The 16,894-nt window shown below is 39.6% G+C and overlaps 1 protein-coding gene across 1 annotated transcript in view; it reads right to left on the bottom strand.

Moving 5' to 3' along the window:
- The window catches only part of LOC122814469 (zinc finger protein 845-like), a 781,911-nt gene that overhangs the window by 699,495 nt on the left and 65,522 nt on the right, over window positions 1-16,894 (bottom strand). Inside the window, exon 5 of the mRNA XM_044087049.1 lies at window positions 2,535-2,660. Within this exon, the coding sequence (XP_043942984.1) occupies window positions 2,535-2,660 (126 nt within the window). The remainder of the gene's footprint in view (window positions 1-2,534; window positions 2,661-16,894) is intronic.

Genomic DNA, 16,894 nt, shown 5'->3' with positions numbered 1-16,894 from the left:
ACGCAGAAAAACATTGACTCTGGTATTCGGGCTGGCTGAGGGCTACTACAGCAGGGATAACCCAAAGGTGATGACTGCAACAGTGAAATACAAAGAAAATCTGGAAAGAAGATCTTTAGAAAGGATTAGAAGCAAATTACATAGGAAAAATGGAAACTGTGGGAAAATACATGCAGAATAATGTTTTGGAAGAGGAGTGGGGTTTAAAGGAAGGTAAGAATTGACCAATTCATGTAATATTAGGTTGATGATAATTATACAAAAGAACAGATGTGACGTATAATGCTTGCAACTGGGATTATGTTAATATGGTTTGTTTTCTTTTCTATAGATGTATACTTACATAAGTGATTATTCAGTAAAGGTATTAAATAGCAAAATGGAATCTTCAAACTCTTAATAAAGTAAACAATTCTCAAATAAACATAATTCAATGACAAAAAGACAGCATGGCCTGACAGCCAATCACATCCATCTTTAACTCCCTATTCAAATTTATATTCAAATACGTGTAAGTCAAGCTTTTTAAATGATAGTAGAGCATACAGAATTCATGTCAAGTGAGCAATGCCCAATCTAATACTGATGAAATAAACACGCACATTAACAAAACTCAATGCAGGAAAGCCACCATAACTAAAAAAAATCTTAAAAATCTCAAAACTAGTACAACTAAAACAATATTTCTGCAGAGGTCAAGCCCCCTCATATCCCACGTTTAACTATACCACCTAACCCTAAGATTAATTAAATTGCTTAGTGCTCATGCCAACTGCCCAATGCTGGTTGGTCAATTACAAAGACACTTAAAAATGTGACTCAGAGAAGAGTATAGCCATAATGAAAAAGACTTCATTACAAGCTTATCAGCATGTCTCTGAACTCTATACTGTGTTGTCAGACCTGGCCATGCTGGTATTCCCCTTAATGACCCATTCAACTCATTAGAAAAAGAATTCAAAATCAGACACTTTCAGACACCCATGCATATAGGGGTGCACAGAGAGTGAGACACACACACACACACACACACACACACACACACACACACACACACACACACACACACACACACACACACACACATATCCATACATATAAAAAACTTACACATCACCACCAACACACTTTTGCTAAACTTAATTGCACCATGAATACTTCCAAATGAGTGAATGGGTGACCACATTGTGTTTAGGGTTTTCATTTTTCCTCCTGGAGTAAAATTTTATTTAGTGGCTTGGTCAAACAAATTAGGAGCCACAGACATTTCTAGGGACAGCACATGGCTAATTAGCACTAGCCAATCTCCTGGACAGCTGCATTAACATGCAGGTTTGGCCACAAGATTGCTCTATGCACTGGCGGCCAGAGTGAGGGGAAAATTTCAGCACTAGAATGGCTCAATGTGACACAGAAAACTTCTAAATTAAGGCTTCTGTATCATGTGAAACCTTTGTAAACCTCGGGATAAAAGGGCAAAGGATCCTAACATTAAAAAATGTGCCCTGCTCCCTATCTGCAGCATTGCAGTACATTAAACAGTAAAATCAAACTGCAACTGCATTTCTACAAGATAAGAAACAATAACTACAATCTGTCTCATACCCAAATCCTCCAAAATGACTCATACAGTCAGGGAGCACATGCATCCATTTCAGTTTTTTCATTAAAACCACTAAAAAGAAAGATAATTTTTGAAACTGTAATTTGGTGTTATCTCCTAAGCTAAAGGATTCACCATACTTGACTTTGATCAGATCACACATCTCAAACAAATTCTGTCCTTCATAGATTCTTCCTAAACTCTGTGACAAATTATTATTCTGATCAATCCAAAAATGTTAATAGACATTATAGGGAAAATACATGTGACCATACAGTTAAAACAGCCCATTTATTGTAGCTACTATTTATTTTTCTCCATTATTCCCATATTACGGTAGATAATCAAATATACCTATTTACTAATTTACACATTTTGTCGAGTGACTTAATACTTAGCTAGTAAGCCTATTCAACCCCCTCTGTTTAAACATGAATCTGTGCCCAATAAAATATTACATGAGCCTTTTAACTAAAGGAAATACCAAGAATCATGAAGTTTAAAAACCACAGGCTCAAAGGAGTCAGATCCAGAGTAACATATTATATTTCAAGAAATGCTACTTTTGGAATTATCCACATGGGCTAAATTCTGAAATGCTATGACACTCACCAAGAAGCTGAAAAAGCAGCCTTATCCAAAGTGCCTGCGTGTATTTCAGAACATCAACTAACACTATCTCCAGTATCACTTTTACTGTAATAAACTTGTCTAGGTTACCAAGAAAAATTATTCTGAATTTCACAAAGTTGCATTTTACTTGTATCATTACCTTGTTATATTATGAATTTTAACTAGACTTCTATTGTCTCAATTTACTACCTCACCTTCTGATGCAACCATATATCGTTCATCGACTTTTCAAAATACCAGACCAACATCAAATGGAAACAATTTCACAAAACACATCATTAATAAGCTGTTCACTTACTGTTGGGCTCATCTTCAAAACTATCCTTCTGTTCTGTAGTATTTTTCTCTTCCACATCACCATCTGGTAGCTTAACATTGTCTTCTCTAAGTAGCAATAACAAGTTGTCTTGGGGGATTTTGTATCCTGCGTGTGAAAAGGAAAATGTATTATTATACGGCATTCATGTAAAGTACTCCTGTAACATGAATAAAAACAGAACACATTATGTTTAGAATTAAGGGAAGGAGGAAACCTTAGGGAATATATAAAGAATTTGTCTTAAGGATACACAAAAATTAGAAACAGTAAAGAAAACAGAATTGATTCACCACAGAAATGAACATGAAATGATAGAATGGTGACTGCAAAGATATGCAACTAAAGGTAAAAAAAAAGTGTCATAACTATTAATTTATATTCAGGTAAAGAAGGAAAGGTATATGGAATGTATGAGACTAGAAAAGGGGAAACAAATGTAAAGACAAAATGCAAGAAATAATGCATTAATAAATGGAAATAATTACTGGGTTTGATTAAATTAATCTTTTTGCCAAGGGGATGTAATGTGGTTAAGTGGAGACCATCCATACCATAATGTAACTGTAGCTATAGTATAATAATGAAAATAGTAGAATTCAGGGTAAGAGATGTTACGGAGGATGCAACAGAAAGGAGTGTACATGATTACCTGGAAAAAGATGACGGCAATATCTTACTATTAACGAAGAAATGGAAACATTACCCAGTGATGTAAAATATGGCTCTAGGTGATTTGGTCATGTTGACTAATTTCGCCAAAATGGGCATGGATAGTCACCGGTGATAAGTGGGTTGGGGACTCAGCCTACTCTGACCTATGCCAGAGACCCTTGCAAATGGTGGGAGGGGTATATGTGCCCATATTGGCGAGTGTGCATGCCATAAAGCCCAACAGCCCTGGGTCAAAACTACTAGCTGGCTGGTGTCTAGTTGCCAAGCCTGGGTTACCTGGGATAGTTCTGTTGAGCAAAAGCTGGACATAAAACCAACCAACCTGTCAAACATGAACTAATAATTAATATGCTTAATGTAGATTCACTGACAGGACGCAGCTTGGAAGTGGATCACATGATGATACGGAGGAGGCTGGACATCCTATGTATCCAGGAGATGAGATGGAAGGGCAGTGCAACAAAGCCACTTGACTTGGGATCCAGACTCTACTACTCAGGAGGGGGACAGGCTAGAAATGGTGTAGGAACTGTGGGGAGAGAAGCTTCAGAAGGCAGTGAGGGATATCATCAGAACTAATGACAGATTCATGGCAATCAGACTCCAGAGTAATGATAGGGTAGTATTCATAATCTCAGCCTGTGCCGCACAGCAGGGGTCTGATAGTGAGGAAAAGAGTGCATTCAGACAGCAGCAGAAGGACCTACTAGATAAAGCAGGACAACATGAACTGGTGTTGAAAATGGGTTGACTTGAATGCACACATCGGGACAGGCAAAACAGGATATGAGGACTGCCTGGGTCCACATGGGTGGGGCAACCGGAATAAAGAAGGGAAGCCATTCTAGACTTGTCTGGAAAATGGCTTGATAGTAGCCAACACATGGTTCAGAAAGAGACAGTCACAAGATTACATACAAGAGTAGCCGACATGCAACTCAGGTAGACTTCCTCCTAGTAAGGAAAAGGCACTGGGGTAGAATCAATGATTGCAAAGTCATCCCTAGAGAAGCAGTTGGCCCACAGCATGAACTACTAGTTGCTGCAATCAGCTGCAAGCAGTGGTCAGAGAAAGCTCTAAGGTCAATAGAGACCAGGCTGAAGACCTGGAAGTTGACTGGACAGAAACTGCAACAGTTCAAGGCATTATTCAGGGCTCTAGCATGCCAAGAAGAGAAGGAAATACATGGAGTTGAACAAGAATGGCAGCGCCTAAAAACAGCATTTGTTAGGACTACAGAAAAAATATACGGCCAAGCCAGGTATGGAAATAAGGTACATAAGGAAAGCCGGTGGTGGAATGCATAAGTCCAAGAAGTCATCAAAAGAAAGGAGGAGTGGAGGAAGATGTGGGAGATAGAAAAGAATGACCAAGCTAGGAAGGACTACTGGTTGGCTAAGAAAGAAGTTGCAATAGCAAAGAATGGGGCATTGGAGGCACTCTACTAACTTCTGGAAAGTGACTCAAGGTTGCATGCCAAAGACAGAAAGATAAAGAAGACAGTCAGACACCCTTCATAAGAGATGCCAGCAATAACCTGCTCACCAGTCCACAGGACATCAAACGCAAATGAAAGGAGTATTTCCAGCAGCTTCTGAATGAAGAAAACCCCACAGAAGCTGTACTGCCCCAGAGACAGCCTACGATGAGAGAAGAAGAGGAGACCACCCTAGAAGAAGTAAGAACAGCACTAAGGAAAATGAAGTCAGGGAAAGCAGCAGACTCAGATGAGGTCACAGCAGATATGATAAAGATGCTGGGTGAGATGGGGGAGAAAGGGCTCCTGAGGGTATTAATAGCAGTGTGGAGAGAAAGGCATATCCCAGATGAGTAGAAAATAAGCGTACTTGTGCCAGTGTACAAGAACAAAGGGGACATCCACAACTGTGGGCAGTACAGAAGTATCAAACTCCTATCACATTGCATGAAAGTTCTGGAGAGGGTGATTAATAAACGGATACACAGAGTAATAGAATGTACGATGGGAGATGAGCAGTTTGGATTCAGATCAGGATGCAGCACAATTCACCTGATGTTTGCAGTGAGACAGATACTTGAGAAGAAGCTAGAGATGAGGAGAGAGTCCAACTGGGCATTCCCAGACTTAGAGAAAGAATATGACAAGGTCCCAAGAAAGATGATCTGGGCAGTACTGCGGTGGCTTGAAATCCCAGAAACACTGGTAGAATTAGTCCAGGCTATGTACAAGGGCCCAAGTATGAACAGTGTTCAGCCTCGCAGAGGGGTTCCCATTGGGAGCGGGTGTACACCAGGGTTTAGCTCTGAGTGCACTGCTGATCATACTGGTGATGGACTATATTAGCAAACAGGTCAGGGGGACGGATCAACAAAGTTGCTGTATGCAGACAATGTGGCAGTACAGGCAGACTCTGAGCTAGAACTTCAGCAAAGGATAGGAGAATGGAATGCAAATCTGAAGGCACATGGGATGAAACTAAGCACAGATAAGATGGTGGTAATGGCAGCAAATTGGGGAAATCAAAAGAAGCTAAGAACAGAGATAGAAGGGAAGATAGTGGAACAGGTAAACAGCTTCAAGTATCTGAGAAGGGTGGTTGAGGAGAAGGGAAGTCTGAATGAAGAGGTGAAAGCTAGAATAAGAGGAGCTGCAGCCAACTGGCAGAGTGTCAGGTGCAGTCTGTGACAGAAGAAGGCCAAAGAAGCTGAAAAGTAAGGTGTAAGAGACAGTGGTGTGACCAGTACTATTGTATGGTACAGAAACCTTGGCAGTAAAGGCAGAACAGTTGAAGAAGCTAGACGTGATGGAAATGAAAGTGCCTGAGAAAGGTGGTAGGATGCACACTGTGGGACAAACGAAGAAATGAGGAAATCAGAGCAGAAGCCAAAGTAGCTCCAATTCAGAAAAGATCAAAGAGAACAGATTATGGTGGTTTGGGCACATGTGCAGAAAAGCAGAAGACAATCTGGTGAGGAAGATTTGGGATAGACCGGAAGAAGGTAAGAGGAAGCGAGGACATCCAGCAAAGCGGTGGATGGATTGTGTGAAAGAAAATCTGTGACAGTCAGGCATGAGTGTTGAAGAAGGCAGGAGTATGGCACTGAATTGTAAGAGGTGGTGACAGTTAACACGATACCCCAAACCCATGTAGAAAAGTGGGAAAAGGGGGGCTGATGATGATAAAGAATGATAACTCAGAACAGAGTAAGTGAAAAATCAGAGTTTGATTTTAGTGACGGATACAAAGAAGGCATTTCGTAATGCTGCACAAACATAAAATATCATGGAAAGTTATGCCACAAAAAGCCTGCAGAGATTAATATATTCAAAGTATAACTGTTCCTTTTGTACATAGGAAAGAAGAAATGGAAATATTAACCATTGATTCCTCTGTTGTTTGTTTCAATGGAGAATAAAGCAACAAAGAAAATTAAAGAGGAAACAGAAGACTCAAGGTGAGAGATAACATTAGGACTGAAACTAATGATTTGCTTTAGTTATGTACATGATTTAGTTATAATAGTAGAGCAGGCTGAACTTGTGAAGTACATGTTAAATTATTTTTCCAGAGGTTCTTGGTTTTGGGCTTGTATGGATGCTCTGCTTTACTGTAGTTCCTCTTGAGCCCCATTCCTCCCAGTTCACAAGCACTATTTTTGTAGATCAGTGGTGCTGCGGTAGCGTTGTCACCTCACAGTAAGACGCTGTCCGGTTCGATTCTCAGCTAGAGCATCTTCTGCGTGGAGACATGCATGAATGGGTGTACCTTCGTTGAAGGTTGTGCATCAGGCCTGGCAAGCCGGTACGTAAAAATCAACTGCCAATCATTAGCGGACCGGAGTTCCGCTGTGGCGACCCCTAACCGGGAAAAGCCAAAAGACACAAACAAATCTGTTTGTTTAACAACTGCTGGCTGTGGACACAGAGTCCCACCTCAGCAATGGCAGGGATCCAGTGGGAGGTGATCAGGTCCGGGAAGCAACCATTGCTGCTAGCTGAGGCTTGGGTTATAGGGGTGTGTCTCTACTCCTCTGACAACATCTCTAATTAGGGAAGGTAGGTACTGAGATGAATCTTGGCCACATCCCTGCCTTAGATCCCAGGCTGACATGCCTGCCAGCAGCTTTTTGAGCTTTGGTATCATCTCTGTGGCTATGGGGAACTGGCTTGCCCCACCAGAGTGTCATCCCAGTCCCCCCCCCCCAAAAGGTGGTCAAACAAAACCTCATCACTGCTTTCTCTTCCTCAAATTTCTAACAGGTGACTTCATCACTAGTCAACCTCACATCAGCTGGGTCACTGTTAGGGATTTATCCATCTATGCCAACAGACTTGATTTTAGTACATGTGAAATGCCATGCAGACATATTTCTTTAGGTGTGATTACCTTTAGTTAAAGAGAAAAGTAATGATAAGTGAAAACATGGGACAACTTATTTAAAAAAAGAAAGGCTTTCACGGGTGAGGTTTGGAGAAAGAAGAGTGGATAAATCATTGAAAGAATGAAGCAGAGTACCTCTCCTTGGAAATGTTTACATCATCTTTATTTGAGGAAGTCTGTCATTAAGGATACTCAATATTATCTTGTTAGTGCTAATGAAATGCCTTTTACAATGGAAACATGTTACAGTTATTTTTTGCTTCTCTTTTTTGGGGGTAGTAGGTGGAACTATATAAAGAGTACATAACTTGTCCATTAGTGCAGTGGGTTAATGCTGAGGTTTCCTGTGGCAATGGTGCATTGGTGCAGAGTATGAAGCAAGTTGTATGATGCTGCTCATCACATAGTGCAAGTCAGCCATGCCCTGTATCTACCTGTACACACACACAGATGTAGAATCCAACTTTTAATATTAAAAAACATCAGATATTTCCTGAGTACATGGCTGCACAGTGAGCACCTGATTTGCTCTGGGAAATTACACTAATATTGTAGTTATAGTCAAAGAGCACCCAAGCAAACCTGCCTTAAACCTGTACAGCACCCCATTACTGTGATTTGAGCACATCCGATCATTACTCCAATAATCTTGTCTTTAGCATTGTAGTTTCAATTAAATAGGACCAAATTAAGCCTATTTTATACCTGCATGGTACAGCTCCCCTTGTAATCCATACAGTAAACATTTGAAAGCATGGATAACCATTTTGTTCCTTGTCTCTGCAGCCAGCTTGGTGGAAATGGGCATCCTGACACCCTGAGACAAGGTAGCAATTGCCTCATGTTTACTAACAACCATCTAATTTTAAAACAATCAGTTACAGTGTGTGAGAGAAGTAATTATACATTATCACTGGAGACAGGGCTCTCACATACAGCCACTGCAATTACTAAACAGGTTGTCAGAAACACAAAGCACCACATTCTACCCATCTCTCACACTAAGGCTGAAGCACACAGACTCATATATGCGGAGGCTCTTAATTTTATTTATTTATTTTTACATCTGTTTACTGGGAAAGTCCAACTGGGTGTGAGCCCATTTTCAGGGGAGGTCTGGGGAGAAAAGCTCCACAACATGTATAACAGACTACAGTTTACATGAGAACATCAATACAATTACAAAGTTGATCCAATTTTGTATAAGACTTTATAATTACATAAGTACAAAAGTTGAAAGAGAAAATTTCGAAAAAAAATATTTTTCAGAGTCTACAAGCATAGATTTTTACAGTCTGAGTAAAATGCAAGGGAGACAAAGTATTAGGCAGGTTTATAGTGCCATAAAATAGGAGTGGAAACAGAGATTTAGTTATAAGCAGGGGCAAGTAGAAGAAATGAAACATTATGTTCAGGCAGAAGGTTCAAGGGACAGCAAGAGTCAGTTTAATATAGAAATATCCAAGGATGTTATAGATATAGTGCCTAAACAGACTAGAGGGATGAGTTTTATCTGTAGGGACTGCTTTAATAGTTGGGATAGAGTAGTGCAAGTGATGGTAATTTTGGGTTAGTAGGATAGCAGTTAGAGTGAAAGGTAATCAGGTTTGGAAGTACAGTTTCTGTAGGGTGATTAAAGTACTAGGAAGAAAACGTAATGATTGTGCATTTTAGAAGCAAAATGGGAAAGTGTGTTTTATCCTGCAGAATTACACAAGCATAGCCAGTTGTTAGATGATGTTGGAAATAACTCTGCGATTTAGTGGTAGGGAGTTCCATAATTTGGCAACAGAGCTAGAGTAGAGAGAATTACCTGCAGAATTTGTGGATCTAGTAACTTTTATTAAGGATTTGTTGGTGGAATGTACTTTTCTTGGGTTAGAGTAAGGTTCTAGTAAGGTTTGCAGGATAGGTGTTTTGCCTGGTTGGTAAGGTTCTAGTAAGGTTTGTAGGATGGGTGCTTTGCCTGGTTGGTAAGATTCTAGTAAGGTTTGCAGGACAGGTGTTTTGCTTGGTTGGTTACGTAATTTATGTGCTATCGTCAGTTGATTGTAGTGAAGAAGGTGTGGGAATTCTAGCCAAGATAATCTCTTTAGTGCTAGGCAATGGTGTGTTCTCTATGGGGAGTCAGTGGCGAATGTAGCTATTTTATTACAGCAAGTTTCTAGTTCACTTAGATCAGACTTTCTATGGTTTGCGAATATGGGTGAGGCATAAAGAAGTGTTGAGAGTAGGTGAGTTCTTGTAATGGCTTCTTTGGTATTATTAGTTAAGAAACATTTGTTTTTATATAGTGTACCCAGTTTTTTTTTGTGAACTTACTTTATAGTTTGAGATATGTGCTGTTCGAATCTCATGTTGTGATCAATAGTGACACTTAGGAGTTTAGTTTGTGTAGTGGGATCAACTGTTGTGTTATCTGCAGCAGTTATGGTAAAGTTGGGTGGGGGGGGGTCTGTGGTCTTAGTAGGTTGGAAGATTATTACTTGGTTTTATTAGTGTCAAGTATGAGTTGAACATTGGCAAGTCATGTTTCCACTGCTGAGAAAGATTTTTGTGTTTTCTCTTGTAATTCCTGAAGGTTATGGGCTGCACATGTCAGTGTGGAGTCGTCTAAGTATTGGACTAAAGTAGCTAAAGAAGTCGCTGTACTGAGACTGTTGGTGAAGATATTGACAAGAAGGGGGCCAAGAATGGAGCCTTGGGGTACCCCTAATGTTACTGGCAATAGAGATGAGACATGTCTTGCGACCATTTTACTGCTTGGTGTCTGTTGGTTAGGTAACTTTGGAACCAAGTGAGGGCAGATGGGCTAAGATTTAGGTTGGAGAGGGCTGATAGGAGTTTTGTATGTGAGACGGTATCAAAGGCCTTGGACATATCGAGGAAGACTGATGAGACAATGTTGCTGTCACTCCTATGTAGGTCAATTGTATTAGTGAAGTTTAAGATGGCGGTAGTTGTACTATGATTAGGTCTGAAACCATGTTGGCAACTAAATAGCAGATTGTTGTCTTGAGTTATTGCATCAGTTGTGAGTGAATACATCTTTATAAGATTTTTGATAGAGGAGACAATGGTCTGTAATTAAAAAGTTCTGTTGAAGTGCCACTTTTGTGGAGGGGAATTATATAATAGATTTTTCACAGATCAGAGTTTGTGCTCACTAGATCTGTTGATTAGAATGGATACAGGGTAGGCTATATCATCTGTCAGTGGCAGTGGTTGTTGGTTTCAATTTTTTAATCAAATTTGTTATGGCAATTGTTGAGACAGGATGAAAGGAGAAGGTACTGTTCCTGTTTGTTAGTTGTGGTGAGGTCAGTGGTGGGGAACAGCTGTTTTTGGATAATGCCAGAAAACTAATATGCTCAAATCTCAAAGGCCTCCTAGATGCAGCATAACACGGATCCACAGTAACAACACAAATATTCTACTAAAGCAACATCCACCATAACATGTACAGCTTCGACGCACAGTGTTTAACTCATAAGCCAATAAGGCAAGCCACCACAATGCTCTAGTCATAGGTCATTCCACCAAGAGACACGCAGATGTTCACACACACACACACACACACACACACACACACACACACACACACACACACACACACACACACACACACACACACACGACATTGAACCACAAGTACCAGTATGACTTTGTCTTCATAGATACGGATGTAAATGACCTGAGACATGCCTCTCTAGACTATATGAAGACAGACATGACAGAGCTTTTGGACTATGTCTCCCGGACTGATATGAGCCTAGCACTCATCTGAAACAATGATGCCACAATGTAAACAGAAGATAACGGACTTTCACAACTTCTTAGATTTTGGTGTCATTCCAAGGGGGTACAATATTTGTGAGTTTGGGAGGGTATGGTTGACAGACCATGCTGCTTCACCAGGGAAGGTCTGCGCCTGTCCACTTTAGACTTTCAAATGTTGGATAAAATTTTGTCCACCTTCCAGCACAGCAAAACAAATCTAGGACACTCTAAACATATTACTGCTCAATACCAGGATCCTAAACAAAAAAAACTCCACTCCCTGTAACCTCTCTCTGCCCTGGAGAATGCAGACATCTGTGTAGTTAGAATGTCATGGATTAAAGCCCCGGATAGCACCCAGCAGTGCAACTCTATAATGCCTTCCACACATTTAGACCAGCTGCTGCACAGAAAGGGACAGAAAATGGAGGTGCCACAATATTCTTCAAGAAAAGTCACATCTTAAGACTGGTCACTAGACACACTGAAGCCTCCCAAGAGGGTTTGTCACAAACTAATAACTGGTGCTAGTGCCATAGTCTAAAACTGAATACCAAAAAATGCAGAATATTATCCTTTGGAAATTCAGCCACCACAGGGAATTAAAATATAGGCAACACACCCTACGGTCAGACTCAGGGGTTAGGGAAGTGGGAATATACGTGAATAGTGACTTGGCTTTTGACTATCATGTGTTGACTGTTTTAAGGAAATCATGCTATATTGTGCTTCATGCTCATGGATGTTATTGCCCCACTGTACTCGATATGTACCTGACTAGGCATATGCAAAAAACAGAACCCTGAAAGAGGGTTTTCACAAAAAGAATACAATCTGATAACCACATGGAATACACAGACCATATGAAATTCTTATCTGTTTACTCAGCACCCTACAGACTACTGAGAGGTGATCTGTCCCTGGCTTACAATGCTTCATCTGATGTAGTACTAATGGACTTGCTGCACATATGCAAGTCTAACAAAATAAGAAAAAACTTGATCAAAAGACCTACACCTTGCCTGTAAAATTAACAGAACATGTTGGAGAGACCAGAACATGTCTCAGAGACTGCCCCTTCTCTAGAACAGGCTTTTCATCCTTGTAAAACAGAATTTTCCCTGATCCGATTCAAATGAACCTGGACCAATGGATGGGGAAATCGCACGGTTATCTCTAGACAGGCACAGATCTTGGACAGAGACAGCTTGTAAATACTCTTGTCACCTAAACCCATCTAGATGCCCCTGGGTAATGTATCAGGTCATTTACAAATGGGAAAACATAGCTAGGCTAGGGCAGTTAGTAATCACCTATGATTATGTGCATCTGAATAACACAGATGTTAGGTACTCATCAGTATATATCTTGCATGCAATTTACTTAATAGACACAAAGGACTAATTTAACAGGGGAAATATTACTGGATGGGTACAAAAAACATGAATAACAGAAGGAAAAGTAAAAAGCTGACAAGGGATATGATTTTAAATGAGGCCTTTAGAAGGTTGAGGATGTGGAAATTAGAAAAAAAAAACAAGCTATGGCTCATAAATATAATGATGTGTTATGCAATACAGACATGGAAAGGTTTGCAATAAATTTAGTAAAGCAGATTAGAAAATAAACATTTTATCAGCAAAAGTATTTTATTCTAAGATTAGGGCACATATGGATACCAGATAAAGGGGAAATGAAGTAAAATAATAGCAGAACGTGCAATCTGTAAAACACAAATGCATGCCTTTTAGAGTGCAACAGGGTTAGAGATTTTTTGAGGGGAATAAACAAAATAGTTCAATGTGATATGAGCAAGCATTTGTATACGGACTCAAAATTTTAAATACAGTGCCTTGCCATGTGTGTGTGTGTGTGTGTGTGTGTGTGTGTGTGTGTGTGTGTGTGTGTGTGTGTGTGTGTGTGTGTGTGTCTGAGAACGCAGGTTCATTCTGCAATTTTCCCCACATGTATATTGGCTACTGTAACTTGTCAGTGTCAGATGGGCACACACTAAGATAGCTACAGCTGTATCCTTCAGATGTGTCCAGTGTTACCACCAGCCACTGCTGGTGATGCTCAGCAGACTGTCTGCTGTGATTTTGCCCTTGCTGGTTGCAATCATATGCATAAATACAGATTAATGGCCCACTCACACTTGGTACTGGTTGCACATCTGCTTGGAATCTAAAGTATTGTTCCATGGCTAGTGTACATCAGTGTGCTGTGTTAGTGGGTTTTTAACTTTTAAGTAGTACTGCTATGTGTGTGGAGACTACTAGCGGTCACTTGTCAGCATGTGGGGAGAATGGTCAGCTAATTTAGGCACATTTGGCTGGGTGTGTGACAGAATGAGTGCACATATTGAACATACTTTCCCTGCTGTTTATGTCACCGAGGGCCCAAGTATGTTTTGGGGTGTATGGTCCCTGTACTAGGGTCATTTATTATCCACAGTGGGCAGACAGCTGCTATTACTTTATTTAATTCAAGTATAATACATAACTGTGCCCATTACTAATCTTCCAGTTTTTCATGATGTACTCATGTCCGTCACATAGGTATTAGAAGCACTGTATGTGGCTAGGGACTGAAACAGCTAATTTTCTGTATGCTGCAGTCAGCCCAGTTTTTTAACAGTTGACAATTTTGTGCTAAGTGTTATAAGACACACTGAGGTATGAAAGTACAGTGGTGTCCAAAAACAAAACAGTGTAAGAAACTTCTCTGTGTGGAAGATTTTCAGTCCATATATCTCTAATTAATCACTGTATATTAATCAGATCAGACAAAAGTAGTAGAAGTAGTGAACTTAAACTCGTCTTAAGTCCAAAAAAAAAAAAAAATACTAATAAAAAATATATAATTCTACAGAATTACTAAGTATTCAAAAGTAATCCAAGCAACACAGGCAGTCTGTTTCCAGTCGAAAATCCTTTATTAATTACACAGACAAGCGATCCAAATAAAACAAAAATGGAGTAACAGTTTCCTCACAAGCTTTCTAACTATATATATATATATATATATATATATATATATATATATATATATATATATATACATACACACTTTTTATCAGGCAAGGGAGTTGTTTATAGTGCTGTAAAACAAAGTGTTATTGGTGTACATGTTAAATTCACATCCCTTCCCCCATCAGTGTGACATTCGAGCTGGTCCTGCCCTACTTAGTAGCTGTCATAATAATATAACCCTTATGTACTTTAAATAACATTTATAATGATGTGGTACCTCTTATTTAACCAGATTATTAAGTCTGTGATTTTATTCAAGACAATATACTACATGGCTGGAAAATGAAATCCTATGCTTGAGTTTATTTACAGTCTTCCCCACATAGAATGCATCACATTCATTGCACTGTGCCCTGTAAATTACTTTTGTAGTATTACAGTCACCCCCTGCACTGGTCTTAATGATTTTCTTTAAATAACGGCAATAACAACTATCACCTTCCTGTATAAATATACAAAATATACAAAATGTACAATTAGTTTCACATATTTTAGTGTTTCTCTCATATGGTCTAGGTTTAAATTCAACAAAACTTCTAATGTTCTTGGCCTTCCTATAAACAAATGATGGGGCTTCACCTAAGATGCTAATCAGAAAAGGGTTTCCTGTGACAATGTCCCAGTTTTCTTCAATAATATTTTTGATACTGTGATAATCCAAAGTGTATGTCAGGATGCAGCTATTTTTGCATTTGTTATTCTCTGTGGAATTTCTTAACATTCTCCTACTGGGGGTTGAGTGAAGGTGCTTCAGTCTTTTTCAGTTCTATAATGGGTTCCGGGATGTTTTTTAACATCTGACTTTCATAGCCTCTCACTAGAAAATCATTCTCTAAGTTGTTCAGGTTTCTCAAAAATGGTTCCATCTCTGTGGTAATTCTAGCTAATCTATAGCTTTGGGACTTCACTACATTATACTTGTTTTTTGTAGGATGTAAACTTTTACTGTGGAGTAATAAGTTAACCCTTGTTGGTTTTCTGAATAGATCAGTGGTGATTCTGTTATTGTTGGTGTCCTTGGAAATCATCATATCTAAGAATGTGGTTGAAGTATAGCTATGGGAAGAGCCAGGAGCGGCCTTAGGTCAACTGGTGCCCTAGGCAAAAGGAATCCATGGTGCCCCCCACCACACTAGCCGTTGCCCCCATCCTAGTCTACCTACACCAAATAAATACTGGAAAAGCACCCCTGCTAGAGCAGAGCCCTAGGCGGCCACCTAGTTGGCCTATGCCTAACGCCGGCTATGGGAAGAGGTAAACTTCAGGAAGGGGGTTGTTTGATTGAGGTAAGTGATAAAATCTCCAAAATGCAAGGTGTCACCTTCTCACACAATAAAGATGTCAATAAAACATAATAACATGTGATATGCTGCATGTAGTCTGTGTTGTTTAAAACAAAGTCCTTTTCCCACTTGCCCAGGGCTATGTTAGCTATGCTGGGAGCCATAGCAGCCCCCATTGCTATAACAGATTTTTGTTTGTAGTATTTGCCATTGAAAGTAAATAAATTTAAGTCTAGTATAAGATTAATGAGCTTGCTTAACATTTGCAGTTGTGCCTGTGTACCTTGATTATGTTTCTTAAAAGACTCCATAGCTGCTGTTATACAGTAATTGTGAGGGAGCACTGTGTACAAGGATTCCACATCAATAGTTAATAAAATACTATCAGTTTCCACTGTAATATTTTTTTATTTTCCTCAAAAAATCCATTGAATCTCTTATGTATGACTTATTCTTTTCTGCTAAAGGTTTCAGCAAGTAATCAAGGTAAATGGCTGTGGCTTCAGTAAGGGAGTTTCCGCTTGCTACCACCGGTCTATAAGGTGGGTCTTCTCTGTTCTTGTGTGGCTTTGGTATTCCAAAAAAGTAAGGTAAATGTGGGCATCGTCTCCATAAATAATTATAAAGACTTTCAGTAATAAGTGTTTCTTCCCATAATGTGGTGAGATTAGTGTTCCGTAAATCATATGCCCTTTTTATGTCATCCATGGTAAATAACTCATAAAATCTGTTATGCTCCAGCATGTTCTCTGTCTTTTGGTTGTAGCTAGTGGTATCAGTCACAAGTATACCTCCTCCCTTGTCTGCCTTCATTACACGCCTGGATTTATCATTGCCTAGCTCAAGCAATGCTTTTCTTTCTCCCTGTGTTAAGTTATAAAGTTTTTTCTTAGGAGGTTTTTTAAGCAGTTTCCTGATATCCATCTCACATTTCACTTCGAAAGCAGCTAGTGTTTGATGTAGTGGTGGACAATAGCTGCTAGGCATTTTTATAGTTTCATCAATAGGCTTATTTTCAGTGTCATTACTTTTGCCATGAAACTGTACCCTTAAGTTGAGCTTCCTCACAAACATTTTAAGGTCTATCAGTACCTGAGCAGCCTCACTTCTGCAGCTTGGTACAAAAGTAAGTCCTTTGGACAACACACTTTTTTCATCTTCAGTCAGTGCTTTAACAGAGTGGTTCCAGATAAGTGGAGCACCTGTTATT

This window comes from Protopterus annectens, chromosome 10.part0 (genome assembly GCF_019279795.1).
Source record: "Protopterus annectens isolate FY-2018-M chromosome 10.part0, PAN1.0, whole genome shotgun sequence".
NCBI lineage: Eukaryota > Metazoa > Chordata > Ceratodontiformes > Protopteridae > Protopterus > Protopterus annectens.
The sequence above is the reverse complement of the archived record's forward strand: the minus strand, read 5'-3'. Positions and strand labels throughout refer to the sequence as shown.